The sequence below is a fragment of the Petaurus breviceps genome, unplaced genomic scaffold, assembly GCF_028583685.1.
Source record: "Petaurus breviceps papuanus isolate PSGF00001 unplaced genomic scaffold, PetGlider_PUasm1.0 90740, whole genome shotgun sequence".
NCBI classification, from domain to species: Eukaryota; Metazoa; Chordata; class Mammalia; order Diprotodontia; family Petauridae; genus Petaurus; species Petaurus breviceps.
The window spans coordinates 6463881-6485844 of NW_027187330.1; the positions used below are offsets into that span (position 1 = coordinate 6463881).

General features: G+C 38.5%; 1 protein-coding gene across 4 annotated transcripts in view; it reads left to right on the forward strand.

Annotated features, from left to right (window-relative positions):
• VSTM4 (V-set and transmembrane domain containing 4) overlaps positions 1–21964 on the forward strand; it is a 166772-nt gene that overhangs the window by 5443 nt on the left and 139365 nt on the right. For all 4 annotated transcript variants that reach the window (XM_069067243.1, XM_069067244.1, XM_069067245.1 and 1 more), the window contains exon 2: positions 13878–14276. In XM_069067243.1, coding sequence (XP_068923344.1) covers positions 13878–14276 — 399 coding nt within the window. The remainder of the gene's footprint in view (positions 1–13877; positions 14277–21964) is intronic.

A 21964-nucleotide genomic window follows, 5' to 3' on the forward strand; every position in this document is an offset into this window, starting at 1 on the left:
AAAGGCAGTAGTGAAGAAAAAGCATTGTGCTTTCCTAAAGCACAGATCTGATTCTATCACCATTGTATACAATAATCTCCAGTAACTCCTTATTACGTCCAGGATCAAATGTAAGATTTCTCTGAGACTATCATATATATTACTTGTGAGATTATATGTATACACACACACACACAATGTAAGTGCTAATAGATTATCTTCCCTCCCCTACTAGTGTCTTTTCTCTGAGATTATTGTATATCTAATATATGCTTACCATATATATGCTATGTATATGGTAATCTCAGAGAAAAGGCAATGGTTGGGAAGGAATAGGAAAAGCCTCCTCACAGGTTAGGATTTGCGCTGAGTGTTGAAGGAGGCCAGAGAAGTCAGAGGTAGAGGTGAGGGGGAAGGGTATTCCAGGCATGGGGGAGAGTCAGTGAAAATAGATGGAGTCAGGAAATGGAGTGTCCTATTCCAGGAACAGCAAGAAGGTCCAATGTCATTAGATCTATTAGTATGAGGAGGGGAGAAAGGAGTAAGACTGGAAAGATAGGAAAGTAGAAAGGGGCTGGTTTATGGAGGACTTTGAGAGCCAAGTAGAGGATTTTGTATTTAATCTCTGAGGTAATAGGGAGCTATGGGAGAATATTGTGTAGAGTCGTGACCCGATCATATTTATACTTTAGGAAAATCACTTTAATAATTGAGTAGAAGATGAAATGGAATAGGAAGAAACTTGAGGCAGGGAGATTATCATTAGCCTATTGAAATAACCCAGGTAGGTGGTGATAACTTGTACCAGGGTGGTGATTGTGTGAGTGAAGGGGACATATTTGAGGATGTTGTGAAGGTACAAATGGTAAAACTTGGCAACAGATTGGTTATGTGAAATGAATGCAAGTGTGAAGTCAGGAAGAAAGGAGGGAAGAGAGGGAATGAAGCAGGGAGGAAGGAAGGAAGGAAGGAAGGAAGGAAGGGAGGAAGGAAGGAAGGAAGGAAGGAAGGAAGGAAGGAAGGAAGGAAGGAAGGAAGGAAGGAAGGAAGGGAAGGGAAGGAGAGAGGGAGGGAGGAAGTAGGAAAAAGATAGGAGAGAGAGAGAGAGAGAGAGAGAGAGAGAGAGAGAGAGAGAGAGAGAGAGAGAGAGAGAGAGAGAGATTTGACAACTGAAAGTGGTGAAACTATTCCTGTTTGAGGATTCCAAGGTCTGAAGATTAATCTGATCAGCTGCCACTTTTGCAGAGCTGTTTTAGGAACCTGTGCCTAAGGTAGTCGAGCTCTTTTAGTGATGGGATGGAGCACAAAGGAAAAGCATTAATTAAGCACTATGTACCAAGCATTATTGTAAGTACTGGATGTATAAATAGAAAATGGTGACAGTCTCTGTTTTTAAGGAGTTCCCATTCTAATTTCTTTTATTTATTTATTTTTAGTTCACAACATTCAGTTTCACAAGGTTTTGAATTCCAATAGGCTCTACATATACGTCCACACTAAACATATTTTCACATTAGTCATATTGCAAAGAAGAATTATAACCAATGGAATGAACCATAAGAAAGAAGAAACAAAACAAAAGAGAACAAACAGTATGCTTCAATATGCATTCAGACTCTAATTTGTTCTCTGGATGTGGATAGCGTTTTCCGTCATGAGCTTTTGGAGTTGACTTAGAAAGATGCATTACTGAGAAGAGCCAAGTCTATCAAAGTTAGTCATCAAACACTGTGGTTGTAACAGTGCACAAGGTTCTCCTGGTTCTGCTCCTCTCACTCGCCATCTGTTCATATAAGTCTTTCCAGGTTTTTCTGAAGTCCACCTGCTCGCCATTTCTTATAGTACAATAGTATTCCATTACATTCTTTTGCTATTGCTTGTTCAGTCATTCCCTAATTTATGGGCATCCCCTCAATTTTCAGTTCTTGGTCACCACAAAAAGAGCTGCTATAAATATTTTTTTTGCATGTGAGTTCTTTTCCCATTTATATGATCTCTTTGGAATACAGCCCTAGAAGTGGTATTGCAGGTTCAAAGGGTATGAACATTTTTATAGCCCTTTCTCAATCATAATTTCGAGAGACAGCACATAAAGGAGGGTTCATGTTTTATGTTAAATTCATGGGAGATGAGATCAGGTCATACTGAGGCAGGAAAAGTAGCAGGGCAGATAGTAAGACCCAGAGGATGTTGGAGAGTAATGACAGGTCAGGTTAGATGTTCCCCTACCAAGAAGATAATGGGTCTAAGGTTTAGAGTGGACTGGGTCTCTGGGACATCTCAAGCAGAGGCAGAGACCTTGGGGTTAGTGACCAGCTGGCAAGGGGAATCCTGTGCCTAGAGGGAACTGGTTGGTGGCACAATGACATTTGGTTGGGGAAATGAGAAGTCAATAGCTAGTGGCAGCAGGCATGAATATCTGAACTTATTTGATATGAATTTAGATTTATTCCTTAGTGCTTTGAGATCTCTAGGCATATTGAAATGTTTAAAAGATGTGAACAACGTGTTTATTTTTAAGGTGAAAACAATCCTGAATAAACTTGGTAACCTTTCTTTACTCAGTGACTTTTATTTTGGTTGTGAAATTCTAAAAGATAGCAGGCTTACTATTGTCTGGCTTTCCATCAGCAATATCACTTTGTTCCAAAACACCCTGGCATGGATGTCACTGCTGAAATGTAGCTACCTCTGGAGTTTAGGTAAAAAGTCAACCAGAACACAGCCTGAGGAGAGGAGATATGGACTGAAATACTTGAAGGAATTCATTACCTTGGGTAAAGGCACACTGAGTGATAACATATTTGGTTACAAATGGAAACCCAGAGAGTTTGTGTATCTGGAGAGGGAGAAGGGACTGCGTGAGATTTGTGGAGGAGCAGCTGGGGAGTTGGCCCTTACCGAACTCAATGGAATGTGCTTTCCAGCAGTATTCCAATAATCTCATACTCCAAAGTAGCTGAATTCAAACAGGTATTAGGGAAAGAAGTCCTGGTCCAAAAGTAAAGTTAAATCGTAATTCTGGAAAACATTCATTAATCACCTATTGTATATAAGACAAAATGTTATGAAAATGCAAAGTCAAAATGACCTCAATTTATCGTTCATTTACTCATCTGTGAATTAAGTGGGTTGCCACACACTAATGAAGCAAAGCCCTCTGTTAGCTTCCCCAGGGGGTGGAGAGAAGGGAGGAGGGGAGGAGAGAAGAATGCTTTCCACTCCTCCCTGTGTCAGTAAATAGACTGTCAGCTTGCTACCTATTTGCCTCACTTCCATGTTCTTTTGGCTATGGATAAAGTCCAAACACAGGACAAAGTTCCAACTTCTTAGTCTATTATTTAGAATCGTTCTTGATCTGACCCATACTTACCTTTGCAATCTGATTTCCCAGCACACAAAACTACTATTCTTCTGCAAACTCTAGTTAAACCTGAACATGCTACTCTGTCTTTCTGAGCTCACGTCATTCTCTTTGTATGGAACTGTCCACTATCCTTCATCTAAACACTCTTACTCCTTCCAAGAAGTCTTCTTAGGGAGTCCCTTCTCTGCACTCTTCCAGAATGGGGGAAAGCAAGGTATCGCAGTGAATAGAGGACCAGCCCTGGAGTCAGGAGCACCTAAGTTCAAATCTGACCTCAGACACTTGACACTTACTAGCTGTGTGACCTTGGGCAAGTCACTTAACCCTAATTACCTTGCCTTTCCTCCTCCAACCCCTCCCCCCCAAGAAAAACCAGAATGGGATTCTTTGAATTGTTCATTATGTTCAAATGTCCTAATCTTCCATGTCTCTCAACCATAACATATCAGATGAATTTATATTAAAAACATGGACCTTTGTTTCTTTGAGACATTATTAAAAGAATTTGGCAATTTCCCAAAGGCAATGTAGCCTACTCTCCTCCTCCTGTTTAATTCTGGAGCAACTCATTGTCCACTTGAGGTGTCTATCTAAGAGTTTTTTACATGAGGATAGGAATGAGTCTGTGATTATTACACTGGTGTGGTATGAAACATCTGCTGCTAAGGCAGGTCAGTAAATTGCTTTTCAATTTACAATCTTAGAGAGTTGCCTATAGCACTAGGAAGCAAGTGATTTATTCAAGATCCTATATATAGTATGAGACAGAGACAGAACTGGGTCTTCTTGATTTCAAGGCAAGTCCTCTATCTACTATGCCATACTGACTCAAGATAGATAGAAGAGAGAGAGAGAAAGAGAGAGAGACAGAGATGAAGAGAGACAGAGACAAAGATGGAGAGACAGAGATAGAGAGAGAGATTGACAGGATAGAGAGATAGAGATATGGATAAATAGAAAGATATAGGGAAAGATAAGAGATAGGAGGAGAAAGAGAAATAGATGGATAAATATATAGGTAAAGATAGTGATAGATAAGGAGAGATAGATTGACATATATGATAAATAGGTGGGGAGGTGGATAGATAGATAGATAGATAGATAGATAGATAGATAGATAGATAGATAGATAGATAGGTAGATGATAGATAGATAGATAGATAGATAGATGAAACTGGGAAGTAACTGGTCGATAACCTCTGTGTGTTACTGGTGTTCTTAAGATATGAAGGGAAAGTGAAGAAAGCCTCTAGTACACTGGCCAGACCTTCTGTGTGCCTGACACATAGTAGGTGCTTAATATTTATTATAATTATTATTATACATTTGCTTATGGACTGAGTAACTGCACTATGGGAGAATATCTCAAAAGACTTAGTGTTATTTTAAGCAACTAATTCTTTGGGGATAATTTGCATATGTAATTCACTTTGCAAACCTTAAAGTGTAAATAAATGCTAGCTATTATTATTAGTAATAGTAGTAGGAGTGTTCAAAAAATATTTGCTGCTACCCATAATGAGCCTGGAGGAGGAAGGGACAGAAGTGAAGGGAGTTTAGTTACATTGGTGCTAATGGGAGTTTCTTACCACCTGCTTGCCTTCTTACTGACTTGCTGCTCTCTACCCACACATCTAGAATGGTTACTCAGGAACCAGAGTCCAGTACTCAAGGTTTTATTTTATGTTTTTAACCCTTGTCTGCCTTGATTGTGAGACCCTCACAATCAACAAAAACTTGTCCCACTGTTCTCTCTCCATCCTTTGTTGAGGGGAGAGAATAATCTCCCTTATCCATAGATTTGGTCAGGTTGTTCCTTTGCTCAAAAGTGTTTAATTCCTCCCTATTGCCTAGTGAGTAAAGTTCAGACTACTTATCCTGGTATTCAATCTAGTAGCACCCAAACTTTGCATCTTGATCTTACATTCCCCCTTCAATGTCATCCTCACACCAGTCAACAATGAGTACTCTATCTCCTGATTCATTCTGGGCTTTCTATACTCCAGTCCCTTCTGTTGATCTTCCCTTTGGACGAAAGGAGAGTCTTCCCTTCCTCTCTTCTCTAGTTAAATTCTTGTGTATTCTTTAATTAAAAGGTTCTTAACCTGGAGTCCATGAACTTACATTTTTTTTATAATTGTAGTTCAATATATTTCTAGTCCTTTATAAGTGTATGCATTTTATTATATACATCTTAAAACATTAATAGTTAATGTAGTAATAGCTACATGATTTAGAGGAATCCATTGGCTTCACTCTGTTGATACAAAAAAAGCTATTAACTCCTATTTTGATATAAAACTCAACTGCTACCCACTTTCAGGAAGTTTTCTCTGATTTTCCCTAGAGCTAACAACCTATGAGAGACTCCATGATACAGTGAAAAGAGTGTTTGTGCAATTTAGGGTAACGGGACCCTGGGTTCAAATCTTAATATTTATAAGACCTCGGGCAAGTCACTTATCCATCTTGGACCTCCATTTTCCTTTCTTTTTTTTTTAAATTTTTGGAGAGAGGAAGGCAGGGCAATTGGGATTAAGTAATTTGCCCAAGGTCAAATGTCTAGTAAGTGTTAAGTGCCTGAGACTGGAGTTAAACTCAGGTCCTCCTGACTCCAGGGCTGGTACTCTATTCACTGTACCACCTAGCCGCCCCAGGACCTCCATTCCCTAATCTTGAAAATGTAGGGTTGTATTAAACGACCAATATATCTGTCATCCTATGAGGTTTTGCCCTTTGGACCTCATATAACTTTTTAAAATGTGTATTTTCATGATGCACTTATCATGTATTATTATATAAAAATTATCTGTAGGTTTGTTATATTCCTTCTGTTGGCTTGTAAAGTTCATGAAATGAGGTGCCAAGCTTTACCCAAGCTTTTTTTTTTCTCCATCAACATTTGTCATATGAAATACCATAAATGTTTAATAAATGAGTTGGATGGAACAATTATAAACATTTTGAGAGTAGACGTGAATATTTAAGAAGGTTAAAGGTTTTTCTGATAATTATGTTTGTTCCTTTAATGAAGGAACTGGGAACTTGGATGATTAATTGGAGAAATTGAAACTTAATTATGCAAACACTAGTCATAGGAATAATTGCTCCCATTTATATAGGGCTTTATCATTTGCAAAACACATTTTTCATGATTCCACCTGATAGTGGTACCATTTTAATTATTTCCATTTTACAGATAACTAAACTGAGGCCCAGAGAATTTAAGCAGTTTTCTCATAAGTGTGTGACTAGTAAGTGGCATCTCTAGAAGTAAAACACGAGCTATTTTTTAAAAATAGCTTTGTTGGGGCTTTTCCTCCCCCACCCATTATTGTCATTTTTGTTCTCTACCCTCAGAACTATCTCCTGTAAGGAAGCAAAGCAATTAAACCAAACAAATGGGCACACCAATCATGTCTGACAGAAAATTCAGCATTCTATCCCTGTAGTCCACCACCTGTCTCCCAAGAGATCATCCCAAGATGCTGTTTTCTTTCTTACATTGCTGCAAAGCAACGATAAAGTTATTTTCTACAAGATGAGTTAGCATTGATGCTTTCTGCATTCACTCACCTGAGCTGTGAAGCTCTTAGAGCCCTGATCACTATGGGAATGGTGCTGGTCTTTGAGAACTGAATCTGTTTTCCTTTGAGGGAAAGAGAATCTTTGGCTCTTTTTCCTCATATTTCAGTCACTATAAATAATCTTGCTTTTCATGCAGTGTTAATGGGAAGAGGCTGGTGAATAGTGTTGGGGCTGTCCAATCGATCCTGGTCATATTGTTTTAATTTCCTGATTTTCTCAGCTCTCCCTATCTCTAGCAGGGAGCCCTTTATGGGGTGACTTTAAATCCTGGAAACCAGCTGCTGCTTCTCTGTGAGGTTTTCCAATGGCTTAACTCCTGGGGCAGCTGTAGGATGGGAAATGAGCCCATAGGGCAAACTCTGGTTGTTACTCACCAGGTAATTCCTGGAACATGGGCAGAGTTCTGACTTTAGAGCACGCAAAACCATGCTGATGTCATCATGAACCAATATTCTGCCAATAGGACTCACACTTGGATAGACTACAGTACTTCAGGGGGTTTATGTGTGAGCTAACTGATTTCAGTATTTGCTCTAGGGTTGCATGCCACAAACCATTAATGCCTGTCTCAACCTGGGCAATCCTTGTCCATGTGCTCTCTAACTTTGCCCTACGAGGTCCAAGCAATGTATTGGGGGCCTTCCTCATCTTCTCTTAATAACATAAGGATATAAATATCAACATGCTCTGTCCATAGATTACTCTTTACTTTCCCTTGTAATCAGACTATCTTTTTCAATATATGTTTCATTGATGCAACCTATGAAATATACTCATATTGTTCTGGGAGTAGATTGCCACTAAATAAAGACTATCCTCTAAGAGAGAAGACACACACATATGTATGTATGTGTGTGTGTATATATATATGTGTGTGTGTGTATGCATACCTTATATGTGCATATATATAATACCTAAGTATTTACCTCATCTATAAAATAAGGGTTTTGAACTAAGTGGTCTCTGAGATTCCTTCCCGATGTATACCCAAGACCCTAGTCAATTACTTTCCCTGGTTCAACTATTTCCTTTTCCTCTCTACTTTCACTCCATCATTCTATATCTCTATCATCTGTCTATATATTAGCATATACTGAACAATAATGTGATTAAGGGTCAGACTCAAGCTTTATTCAAACCAGATTTGGGAATAAAGTAAGGCATATATCTGGAACAATGCATTTTTAACACAATATTAGGTACATTCATTCTTTCAACAAGGATTTTTCTGAGTAATATATGCAGAGAAATAACCCAGGTGTTTGCATTATAAAAAATAAAGAAGACACTTTATCCGCCCTCAGAGAGCTTGCTAAACTGATAGATGATAAATTTTATGTATCTATGTCAATGTATACACGCACACATATATACATGTAAATAAATAGATGGATGGATGGTTAGATAGATAGATAGATAGATGATAGATAGGTAAATAGATAGATAGGTAGATTTTAAAAATAAATCTCACTTTAGGAAGTAGCCTATATTTTACTCTAGTAGGAGACTTCAGCTAAGTGCTTATTTTAATGTCTAATACAATGCAGGGTGGGATATGTGCTATAAGAGAGGTATAAATCTAGTGCTAGGGGAGTTTGGAAAAGGGGAAACTTACCTTTGGTTGAGGGGATTGGGAAGAAGTCATGCAAGGAGGTAACACTTGGACTTGGCTTTCATAGATGAATAGGCTTTCAAAAGAGCAAAGGCATGGAGTTGGGAATTTTTGAGAAATAGTGGATTTTCAATATTGCTAGAGCATAGGGTATTTGAATGGGAGCAGGGTGAGATGCAACTGGAAGGATTATTGGGAGTCAGATTGTGATGGAATTTAACTACTTGACAAAGAAATTTAAAATATTGGTGGGGGTTGGCTTTGGGGAATCTGAAGATTTTTGTTCAGGCAAGTGATGTGAGTGAGGCCAATTTGACAGTGGTATATAGAATAGATTGGAATGAGAAAGAGGTTAGAAGCAGGAAAATGAGTCAGGAGGTGGTGATTGCAATAGTCCTGGTAAGAAGCAATAAGGACCTAAATACAGGTGGTGATAATGAGGATGAACAGATAGGGACACACATAAGAGACACTATCAAGTCAACAAGCATTAATTTATTAAACATCTATTATTTATCAGGCACTGTGTCAACCAGTCAATAAACATTCATTAAGTTCCTACTATGCTCCAGGTACTGTGTTAAGCACCAGTGATACAAAGGAGGGAAAAAGACAGTCTTTGCCCTCAAAGAGTTCACAGACTAATGGAAGGAAACAACATGCAGACAACTTTGTACAAACAAGGTACATAATACACATATGTGTATACATACAGACATATATGTATATGTGTGTAAACACACATGTTTATGTATATATCCATGATAAATTGGAGATAATCTCAGAGAGAAGACCCTAGAAATAAGGAGGATTGGGAAAGGCTTCTTGGATAAGGTGGGATTTTAGCTGATGTTGGAAGGAAACCAGGAGATGAAGATGAGGAGGGAAAGCATTCCAGGTATAGGAGACAGCCAGTGAACATGCACAAGGTTGGAAGACAAATGTCATGATGGCTGATGTCAGTGAATCAAAAGGTACATGGAAAGGAGTAAGGAGTTCTCTGTTCAAAGCAGAATCTACAGGACTCAGAAACTGATTGGACATGACCAGTGAAGGAGATGGCTCCCTAGTCTCATGCTCGAGTAAGTTGGAGAATGGTGATGTGATTGACAGAAATAGAAGGAGAAAAACTTCAGCAGGTTTTGGAGTACAGTTTACTAGTGGTACAACTAAGCAGGAATGTCCAGAGAACAGCTCTGGAGTTCAGAAGAAAGGTTAGAGTTGGGAGATTCAGATTTGGAAGTCATCAATACAGAAGGGAGAGTTGAAGCCTTTGAAGTGGATAAATTCACCATTGAAGAAAGTACTTAGAGTGACTGAGTGAGAGGCCAGAATCTTGGGTAATGCACACACCCACTCACACACACACACACACACACACACACACACACACGCATTTGTGCTGTGGAAGAGGATAGAGAGTGAGTGGAAAAAAAGAAGCAAAGAGAGGGAAATGGGAGAACCAAGAGAATATGTTATCATGGAGGCCAAGGGAAAAGTATCAGGAAGGAAAGGGTAGTCACTAGTCCTACAGAGGGGTCAACAAAGGTAAGTACTGAAACTAGGTTGAGGTTACTGGTGACCTGGAGACATTTGTTTAAGGAGAAGGGTTGTGGGCAAAAGTCTTATTATAAAGACATAAGGACTGAATCAGTGAGTAGAGCCAGTACAGGCAGCTAGTGCATGAACATTATCATGATAAAAGGACTGACCCAGTCATCTTGCCTGGATAGCAGCATCATGATTCAATCTCATTATTTCTTGCTTCATAATTAAGTCTGTAGGTGTTCATTCATCTCATATAGCCCTAGGCTAGGTACTGTGAAAAGCATAAGTCACAGACCCTGCCCTGAAAGAGCCTCCAATCTAATTGATTATTTTTTCATCTGCATTTGGATTTCATCTCTTTTTTATGTCAGGAAAATAGCTGGTTGCAATGACTGTCTTCCTCCTCCCCTCCAAGCTGGCTAACAATGTCAGAAATTAGAATGGATGTTTTTTTTTCTTAGAATGCTGCAGTATTGTTTTTTAAAATATGCAATGGCCAGATATAATAAAGACAACTTGACTATAAATTGTAGCTTTCCAGATGTTACTGACTTTATTTAGTTATAGCAGCTGCTTTAGAAAGGACCACCCTCAGTGGCTATGGAGTCCTCTGGTGATTGAATATGAAGGTCTGAAATTACAATGAGCGGGAGGAAGACTTCAAGAATCTTCTCTGCTCTCTACTCTTTCCCTCCAATTCGTACACACAAAAGCCTCTCCTCATCCTTTCTTCATTTCCCCCCTTCTCTCCAATTCCTATTCTATCTCAGTTATGAATCCCCTTTGTTAATGGCAGATTGGTACAAAGGAACAAGGGCTGGTTTTGGAGTTAAAAGGTCTGAGTTCTTATCCTTGTTCTGCTTGTGTGTTCCTTTGGGTAAGTTAATCAACAAGCATTCGTTAAACATATATTTATTGTTGCACATTTTACTTGTGTCCAACTCTCTTATTTGGGGTTTTCTTGACAAAGATTCTGGAGTGGTTTGTCATTTCCTTCTCCAGGTCATTTTACAGATGAAGAACTGAGGCAAACAGAGTTAAATGATTTGCCCAGAGTCACACAGCTAGTAAGTGTCTGAGGCTGGATTTGAACTCAGGTGCTCCTGAGTCCAGGTTCAATGCTCCATCCACTTAGAACCACCTAGCTTCCCATGAGCATATACTATCTTTCAGCAATTATTCTAAGTGCTGAGGATACAAAAAAAGGAAAGAAAAACCCAACCCAAACCAAACCGAACAAAGCAGTTCCTGTTCTCAAGGAGCCTACAGTCTAATGGAAGAGATAATATGAAAAGAACTAAGTACAAACAAGATAAATATACATACAAGATAAATTAGATGAAATAAACAGAAAGAAGGCACTAGTGGTAAGGGAGACCAGGAAAGGCTCCTTGAAGAAACCCTGCAGGGATGAGGAGGGAGAGAATTCTGAGCACAGGGGACAAGTGTGTATGCTCAGATTCAGGAGATAACTTATCAAGGAGTAGGGAGGAACCCAGTGTGATTGGATCACAGAGTGTGTGGGGTGAATAAGTTATAAGGAGCTTGGAAAAGTAGGAGGGGGCCAGGTTACAAAGGGCTTTGAGTGCCAAACAGAGAATTTCATGTTTGTTCCTTGAAGTAACAGGGAGCTACTACCTTGGTTCAACTCTTTCTTTTTCCTCTCTACCTTGGCCTTATGTTCCTCCTTGTGAACTTGTTATGATGTATTGGAACAATAAAGCTAGAATGGACCTCATGGGTCAGTTAGTCTGATCTCTCCACTATTTAGAGATTGAGAAAATGATATCCCAAAAGGAGCAGGATCAGAATTCTAAACCATGGATGGATCTTGGGAGGGAAATTGCCTTCATTTTCCAGTTGACTCTTCCTCTTCTGCCCCTTTGAGACTAGGGAATATTATACAAAAGACAAACATCCAAAGAAAGCTGAGAATTTCCTCCTACTCTCAGGTGCATATCTCCCTATGAAATGATGACAGTTTGCCTTTATTGATATGTAGTTCTTAGCAAATGTCAGATTACACTTATATTGCTGTTCCATGAATTTTAGCAATGCTTGGCACTTTTTTCCTCTTCTCTCTTCCTTTTATTTCATCTATAAGAATTGCTGAGATTCACAAAATTAGAGATACATGAAAAAAGAGAGAAAGCTTGGAAGCAAGATGAGTCAAAGGACTTAGATTCAAATCTCAGGGTCTCAGTTTCCTCGTTTTGATTGCCTCCGAGGAATTGAATGGGGACAATATTGTATTTCCACTACTAACCTGTAACTGAAACCTATCATTCTCTTCAATTATTTAAAAACTTTAGCCTGAGAAGGCATGGTCCAGATAACCAAATGAATCCATGTAAGGGTTTATTGGTAAGTGTTTAACACCTGACTCTCAAAAAAAGTATGCAGGACATATTTTAGGGTTTAATCTTCATTACTAACATTTTCTCTGTCATTTTCTTAAGTCTAGATGATAATCTAGACTGATAAATCAGGTCTCATTCATAGCATTTGTAGATTTCTAGGTATCTGCACTGAAAATTTAACAATAGACTCTTCCCAAACTACTAGGAGCACACTGCTGGGTCCATTACACAAATAAGATTGATTAGATGATTGCTAAAGATTTTTCTGTCATTAAAGTATGATTTTATGAGGTGGCAAGGACACACTAAAGAATACTTGAACCTTTCATCTGTCACAACTCAGAAAATTCAAGTTTGATGGGTATTATTAGTTTTGTGCTGCTTAGAAGGAGGGAGAAAGGAATGTTAATTGCAAAGCAATGTCATATAGTGAGTAAAGCACTAGTTTTGGAGTTAGGAAAACCTGGGTTCGAATCCTCACTGAGGTACTTACTGGCAGCTGTGTGACTCTGGACAAGTGACTTTACACCTCTGGGTCTCAGTTCTTCACCTGTAAAATGAAGCGATTGGAGCTGATGACCTCTCATGTCCCCACCAGCTCTAAGGCTATGATTCTATGAATTAGAAGAGAAAATCGGAAAGCCCGTTTGGGATTTTTCATGGTGATTGTTATTTGCTTTGCTTAAGGCATCTGGTTTCACTTGGTGCATTTCTTGTATAACACATGTTGATCACTGCTAAGGGGCCTTGATGGAGGTCGCAAAGACTAGGGTAGGAAAGAATAAGAAGGCAGTTATATTATCTTCTATCCCTATTAGGCCAGATGGTGTTTTGGAAGCTGGGCATGTCATCCTTAAAATAATTTCCAAGTATACTTTAATGTTAGAGGTGAAAGCAGACTTTAGTGGTCTTCTAGTCCAACTCCCTTATTTTACAGAGAAGGAAACTGAGGCCTAAGGAGACTCAAAATGCTGAGAGTAATTTTCTTTTTAGTATTAGGTGGCAATTGATGTTGGATGCATACTTTTTATTCTAACTATCCGTCTTCCTTCCTTTCTTTTTCTTCCTCTCTCTCTCTCTCTCTCTCTCTCTCTCTCTCTCTCTTTTCTTCCTTCTATGTACATATATACATACATACATACATAGTACATGCCTATCTATATACCTCTCCTTCTGGAATGTAATCTCTTTGTGAGCAGTAACTGTTTCCTTTTTATGTTTGTGTTTCGGGCACCTACAACAGAGCTTTCCTCCTGGTAGATGCTTATAAATTCTTATTGAAATAAATTGAGGTGTCTGTATGTTGTAGTTAATCTGGATGATGAATCCTTGTAACTGTATACTAAGAGCCTTGAATGAAAATATGCTGACTCCAAACAAGGATAACGCTTAATTCTATTATTTACTCTCTTTTTCTTTGCAGATATTTGTGAAGCCCTCAATGTAACAGTCTCACCAGGACCAATTGTCCAGTATTTGGAGGGAGAAAACGCAACCCTTTTCTGTCATGTTTCCCAGAAAAGAAGGAAGGACAATTTCCTGGCCATTCGTTGGCTCTTTGCACTATCTCCATCCCAGGAGAAACTAATGATCAAAATGACAAGACTGAGGATGGTTCAGTACTATGGAAATTATAGCCGCAGTTCAAACCGTCAGAGACTTCGCCTCCAGGAAGAAAGGTATGGGAGACTGTATAGCCTCTCTATTTTAAACCTTCAACCAGCAGATCAAGGAAAGTACATCTGCAAAGTCCACGAAGTCGGCAAACACAGGAGTAAGTGGACCACATGGTCAAATGGCACAGCAGCTACAGAAATCAGAGGTAAGGAAGACTCCAACTCTATGAAGACAAATACATGATAGGGTCAGAACCACAGGATCAGCTGTGTCTGTGCTATATCTAACCAATAGAACATAAATTTCTTAAAGGCAGGAACTATATCATTTTATGGCTTGTTTCTGCAGTCCTTAGAACAATGCTTTACCTTGGTTGTGTCTATAAAGGGGAGATCTAGGTGGGGGAGAAACTGAGCATAAAAATGTACTACTGTATGTTTTGTATATGCCTACATGATATTGGTTGCCTCCCCCAGTAGAATACAAACTCCTTGAGGGAAGGGATTATTATGCTTTGATTTTGTACCCCAAGCATGTAATATAATTCCTGGGCATAAGGTATATGCTTAAGATAAACTTGCTGATTTATTGATTGCTTGATTTTGAGTCCATGAAGAAATTATTGAGGTTAAAAGGATACTGAGGGCAACTGAGTAAAGTTCATAGAGATTCTGAATCTTTGTTGTCATTGTTACTTTTAGGACAATTGATTGGTGTGGAAAATGCCTCCACTGAACAACTCACCTATACCATATAGTCTTGAGTAGGTAACTGCCTGGGGCATTGAGAGGTTGAATGACTTACCCAGGGTCACACAGCTAGACTATGTAAGAGAAGGGATTTGATTTTGAGTCTTTCTAATGCCAAAGCAGGCTTTCTGTGCACTGTTCCATGCTCCTCCAAAAAGAATAAAATTCAGTCAGTCAGTCAATAAGCATTTATTAAACATCTATTATGTGCCAGAAACTGAACTAAGCACTAGAGCTACAGAGAAAGGCAAAAGATAATCTTCACCATCAAGGAGCTCACTATTTGTATTTAGAGTTGAACAATTATTTGATCAGTTTGAGTTCTGCCACACAGCTCACCTGCATTTTTTATTTGCTTGTTTGGTTCTTTTGGAGGAGAGAGGATGTGGGTGAATAGTCCTTTGTCTTAATGATTGGGTTGGTTTGTAAATTCAAATCAGTAACTCTGGAGTTTGGCTAGTGTTTGGTTGGGATGGCATCCCATTAGGAAAAGACCATTGACCTAGTAGTTCAATAAGGGCTCCAGAAATTAAGTTTTAGTAATTATCTTCAGATTTGCATGTTGATTAATGTAATTTCTGTGAAATGTGAGGATCTCAGCTGGTGACTTTGACCATTGGGAACACCTGGGAAACAGTTCTATCCTTCAGTCAAGAGCTAAAGGAGAACAACTCATAGGAAGATACCTTAGAGAACATATATTTTCAGTCCTTGAATTTTGTTAATACAAGAATGGACAGAGAATCACATGCAGTTCCTTTGCCTCAACTATTTTATATGTAAAATGAAAACAGCAATGTATGTATAAAGTGTCTTAGACATCTTAGAGGAGAATGCTTTGTTAATGAAGAATAATTTCTTCATAATATAAGGATATGAATATGAGAAACATTTTTCTTTATTGATTAAAATTGCATCTTGAGTTATTGGGAAATTAATCATGCTGTAGGTTACCCAGGTCAGGAGATGCCCAAGGATAAGCTGATAATCCACCTACTTTGATTCTATATATGTAAAAACAGAGAAAACAGTGAAGTTTCATTTTTATGTGAAATTGAATAAATATATAATTTTTATGATGAGATCATTTTTTTTGAGACAAAGTTTTTGTCAATGAAGACTCTTAAAGCAGTCAAGCTTAATTTTCTTTTTGAATTTGCTGGCTGTATTGTCCTTAAGCAAGGGCTTGTGTTCAATGTACAGTTGTATAATTTTTCTCCCTATGTAAACTTAAATTCATTAAACAACTGAGTTTTAATACAAGCACATATCTTTCCACCATCAAAGATGGTAAATCATATAGCTGATTGTTATGGGAGGGGAACTATTTCCCAAAGTAATTTGTAGGATAGTTTCCTGTTTCTCTACTTTATTTATATTTAAGGTTATACTAGAGCCATATATTGAATAGTTTGGCAATGACTTTTCTGAACAAATTAGAGCATTCTGCATTCACTCAAAGCAATCATCTAGTACTTTGTTCAATGAGAACTTACTGTCCATGATTTGAGTGTAGATTCACCCCACTTAGCTATTTGGATAAATGCTCCATTGTGAATATAGCCTTAGGTAGTTTGTGAAATTTTAATGGCAGTGGAAGTCTTCCCTTTTTGGGGTTTCTCTCTTGCACTTTCATTCTCTCCCCCAAGTTCTCCCCCACCCCATTCCTATCCCTTCTCTTACTTTCTTTCCCTCCCCCATATTTCTTTTACTTCTTTTATCCTCTTCTCACCTCTGTCTCTTGACATCCCTAGCTTTTTTCTAGACTCAGCTCAAATACCCCCTTCTGCAGAAGTCTCTTTCTCCAACCTCTTTTTTTTAAATTTCCCCAACCTCTTGAGTCTTTCCTTCTCCTTTCTATATAGCTTGTATTTCTATTTACATTTTGTCTCCCCCATGTCCCGTTGGTAGGTAAGCTCCTTGAGGAAGTATTTTTATCTTTTTACCTTTCTTTCTATTCTGGGTACTTAGCTCAGTGCCTGGCTGTCCAGAAATATCCAGGCAAATCCAAAGATATTAAGTTCCTATTAAAAGTTTGTGAACTGATTGTCTTGGGACTTGAAGAATGCCACAAATGTCCTGAAATGATATTCAATAGGATTTTTCATAGATTGGGAGTGGGTGGTAGTCTTCATAACTCTGCCAATGGCTCATTAGTGGTAGTTTTCATCAGCTACTTCTGGGGCTAGACTACAGGCCATGAGAAAGGTGGATTTTGTAGAGTACTAGATTGGGAGTCAAGAGATTTGGGGAGCATAGTATTCCAAGATCATTACTTCATTGTATGACCTCGGGTAAGCACTTTCTTTATTCTGGGCCTTTGTTTCTTTGAGTTTTGTATAATCACAGAATCAGAACTTACAAGTTGGAAGGGATATCAACAGCCATCCTAGTCCAACCCCTACCAATTACATAGAAAAATTCCCCACCACCAACACTCAGGAAAGGTGGTTGACTAACCTTTTCTAGAAGGCCTTCAGCAAAGGGGAGGCTACCACTTTTTGAAGCAGCCCATCCCATTCTTAGACAGTTCTAATTGTGAAGAAGTTTCTCCCGATCTCAAGTCAAGATTTGCTTCTTTGAGACTTCTACCCATTGTTACTGGTTCTGCCCTGTGGATCAAGTAGAACAAGCCTATTCCTTCTTCCAAATGACATTTCAAATGTGGGGACTGGATTAAATGATTCTTTCCAGCCCTCTGCCAGTTTTACCCTTTACCTTGCCAATTTCTTGCTTGGGTTATGACCTTCTTTCCATGCCAAAAACTTGTTTTACTGTGCAAGTTTCTGTTTTATGAGCCCTTTAAACATCGAGTGAGCCAAGTCAGAGTGGGTGATATTAAACATGAGGAATTGAAGATATGCAGTTCTCCCCATCCCCTATTTACCAGGGGTTGGTTCACATAAGAATCTTGTAAAAGGAGTAAAAGAATGGTCAGCCAAAGTAAAAAGACAGATGCCAGTTTGGTGAGCTATGAGAAATCTATGTCATGAGCTACAGAGGAGAAAACTGAGTACAATGCTTTGCAAACAGATCCTTGTTGAAGAGTTATGTGAATATATTTGTGGTTACATTAAAATGGTGACTATTTACCGGTGGGAAAGGTGGTGTGACATAGTAACCAGGAGCCTTGACTTGGAATCAAGGCTTGGGATCTAGTCCCAACTCTAATGCGTGCTGCTTATGTGATCCACTTGACCTCTTAGCGCCCCAGGCAACTCTTTAGATCATAGGTTAGGCAATGATGTCCATTAGGAGAGGGACTTTCCTTGTAGGGAATCTCTTGTATTAGTGAAATTGTGGGTCTGGTCCAAAACAAACAAATGAAGAAATGAATGAATGATCCATTTCTTCACTATTTTCTTCTTCTTCCCCCTCCCCCCTCTTTCTATTTGATGAAAAGAAATTTTAGGTTTATTCTTCAGAAAAAAAAGAAATAGCATGGTCCAGTAAGAATAGACCTTGGAGCCAGAAAGATCTCAATTCAAATTCTACTTCTGATATATACTGGTTTTGGAACCGCAGGCAAATCACATTCCTTCTACATTCTATTGGACTAATGGTTCCAAACATTTTTGTTTCAAGAGCTTTTTATCAACAACAACTAAAAACATATGTTGTGAACCCCAAAGGTAATTTACTACTCATGATATTCTTTATAATTATTTGCTGCTTAAGTCATCATTAAACACTTTTTAGCAGGAACCCTTTAGACCAATGTCACGAATCCTCAGTGGGTTCAAGTGCCCTTCAATGGGAACTGCTGCTCTAGGAAAGTCTTTAAGACGGATAAGTTGCAGGAAAGTATTGATCTGCATTGGGGAAGGGAATTTCCTCACCTAGGAAGTTCCCATACTTCCTTCTTTGTATTCAGATAAACCTTCTACATTTCAGCCATTTTTTCTGAACGAGTTTTAGCTTTTTTCTCATTCAATCCAATGGACATTTAGTGTTAACTGTTTAAAAGGCACTGTACTTGGGTGCTGAGGTACAGAAACAGAACTTAAAAACAACAGCAACAACAATCTTTACCCTAAAAAAATTGAAATTCTACTGGAGTATCTACAGAACATGACAACATATAAATAGATATCTGATCATTTAAGGAGAGAGAGAGGGTATACTTGTAGGCAAGGAGATCAGGAAAGCTCCTGTTAGGTTGGAGATGGTACATCAGCTGAATATTGAGAAGAGCTAGGGATGTTGAGAGGTGGAGTTTAGGAAGGTGTGCATTTCAGGCCTGGAAATTAGTTATTCCTATTTTCTTATAATTGACTCAGGCTAGTCTGTCCCCTCAGACATATCCTTGTCTTAAGTATATTTGCTCCAAGTATGCATCATCTGGTTATTCTAACTTTAGAAGGAAAATTAGAATAACCGGATGACGTCTCTAATCCCCATGCTCTTTCCTGTCTTCCATATCCTGACCTGAACTCAGTCCTGCTTTCTATTCAATTAATCCATTTTTTTTTAAGCAATTGGGGTTAAGTAATTTGCTCAAGGTTACACGGCCAGGTGTTTCTGAGTGGGTGCTAAGTGTCTGAGCCCGGGATTCGATCCTCCAGGTCGTCCTGACACTGGAGGCGTTACTCTTACTTGCTGTGCTACCTGGCCGCCCCAATGAATCCATTTTCTCTGGTGTGCAATGGGATTATTCATCAAATCAATGTTTTGTTTATTTATATTGACATTTCTGTGTCTTCTGTGTCATTTAAAAAATTATAAACTCCAAGACATCAGGGATGGTGTTTATTCAAGTCCATGCATTCATCAGGTCCAGTGAAGCAAATGATACCATCACAATTAAATATACATTAATATACACACATAGATGCATATGTGCATATATATATATATATAAACATAAAGCAGTCCCTTCCATTGCTGTAGCTTTAGTGCTAGAAAGCAAGTTAGATGTCATGTAGCCCCAAGCCCCTCATTTTGCAGATTAGGAGAGTGAGGCCCATGAATGTTAACTGACTTGCTCAAGTTCACACAGATACTAAAAAGCAGAGGCAGATTTAAACCCATGTTCTCTGTTTCTAAATTCAGTGCTTTGTGCACTATGGTATTCTCTTTTTTTAGCACTCATGCTTTTGACTAGATACAAACTTTCTAGGTGGGCCATTGAAATAGTCAGTCCTTTACTCGAACTATTGTCCCTACGTGGAAAGCACTTCCACTTCTCTTCTTTCATTGCATACCCAGCCATCCTTTAAAGTCTTGGTAGGGACCTTAGTGAGTTCATCTTACTAGGCTCTCATATAATAAGTGAGGAAATTGAGGATGAGAGAAATTAAGTGACTTTCCCATGTTCTTATAGGTAGCAGGTTTGGGATTCGAACCCAGACCTTTAGACTCAAAAATCAGGATTTTGTACTATATGACACCGTTAACCCAAATTATATGCTATGTTATATTGTTCTGTAAATGTATTACACATGTATGCTTCCTATCTCTAAAAGGACTGTACTCTTCAATAGTGTGGGTATCATGTCTTATATTCCCTTTGATTATGATAGGTACCAAAGGTCCTTAGTGCCTAGAACAGTACTATGCTATTGAAATCTATTCAGCAAGTATCTATTAGGTGCCTACCTATATCTAAGGCTCTTTTCCAGTCATTGTGAATACAAAAGAAAACAAAAGACACTGCCTACCCTCTAGAAGGTTATATTATGAACCATTAGAGTTGTCTGAAAGTGGACTGGGTAGCTTGGGGATTCCATTAGGTTTCCTATCACTAATGATCATCAAATAGACACTGGCTGTCAGTGTATAGCCAGGGTTGCTATAGAGGAGATCCTTGCCCATGTATGAGTTGGGCTAGATGACCTTTGAGGTCCTTTCAAACTTTGAGATGCTATAATTCCATGATTGTCCACATTTTTAAGTTTAGTGATTCTGAAATGTTCTTTCTGGGTGATCTCTTGTCAGTTCTGTGCAGAACAAAATAATAGAGCAGATAAATAGAAATTTGTGACTGTAGTCTTGATGTCAATGGGAGCATGCTCAAGAGAGAGGTTGAAGTTTTAGAGAAGTCATACTAGATGAGATTTCCAACTTTGATAGAGACAATAAGAATAAGGATCAAGGGAATGCAGAAAATGCTATATAGCTGTCAGAGCTATAACCAGAAATATTAGAGCCCTGCACAAGAATCATGAAATCTATACAAGGCAAGCAGCATAACAATGTGCTTTCAAATTGACTTTGCAACTACAAATGTAAAAAAAATACAAAAGTAATTAAGATGAATTAGTTGTTTGGGAGAGGAAACTAGTTACTATAGAGCAATAGTTCTTAAACTGGAGTCTATACAGTTTTTAAAAATTTAAAATATTTTATATTATATCAGCATAATTGTTTTTTGTAATTCTGTTTTATTTGTCTAAAAATATTATTCCAAGAAAGGGTCTATAGGTTTCATTGGACTGCCAAAACGGTCCATGACACAAGCCAGGATAAGAACCTCTATAAATCGAGGAGTCTCGCCCATTGAAGCAATGAGCATATTAAGTGATTTCCATGGTTTGGGATAAAGCCCTAATCACTGTGCCCTAGTTATGGCTTTGATAATTATTCTGTGCATTTGGATAAGAAAATCATCGAGTAGATAGGTGTAAAATTGTCTGTGAGATCACAAATGACAAATATTGAGGGGAACGTCTCTAGCAGAAACTACGGTGGTCATTGTCAGGTCTGATTTCACTAGAGAATTTTATCAGCAATGTTGAAAAGGGAGTAAACATGATCTGAACATTTTCTCAGAGAATGCTATATGGGGAGATGTTAACACAAGTGAGGACTGAAATACATAATAAGTGTGGATCCAGAGAGGTAAGAAATGTAAGACAGGAAGTAACAAAATGAAATTCAGTTTGTAAAATGGCAGTGGAAAGCATTTGGGGAAAAAATAGTCTCAAGTAGACATTCAGCAGGCAACAGAAACTTTAAAAACTGTCACAATGAAAAAGACCTAGGAGTGATCGTGGACAGTAAATTATTGTGATATGGCAGCCAACTCCCTTACTTCCCCCAAGAAAATCTATTCCGTTTTGGTCTGAGTATAAATTGGCCTCATGTCCCTGAATAAGAAAGAGATCATTCCTCCTCTACAGCCCTGATGAGACCATAACTGCTC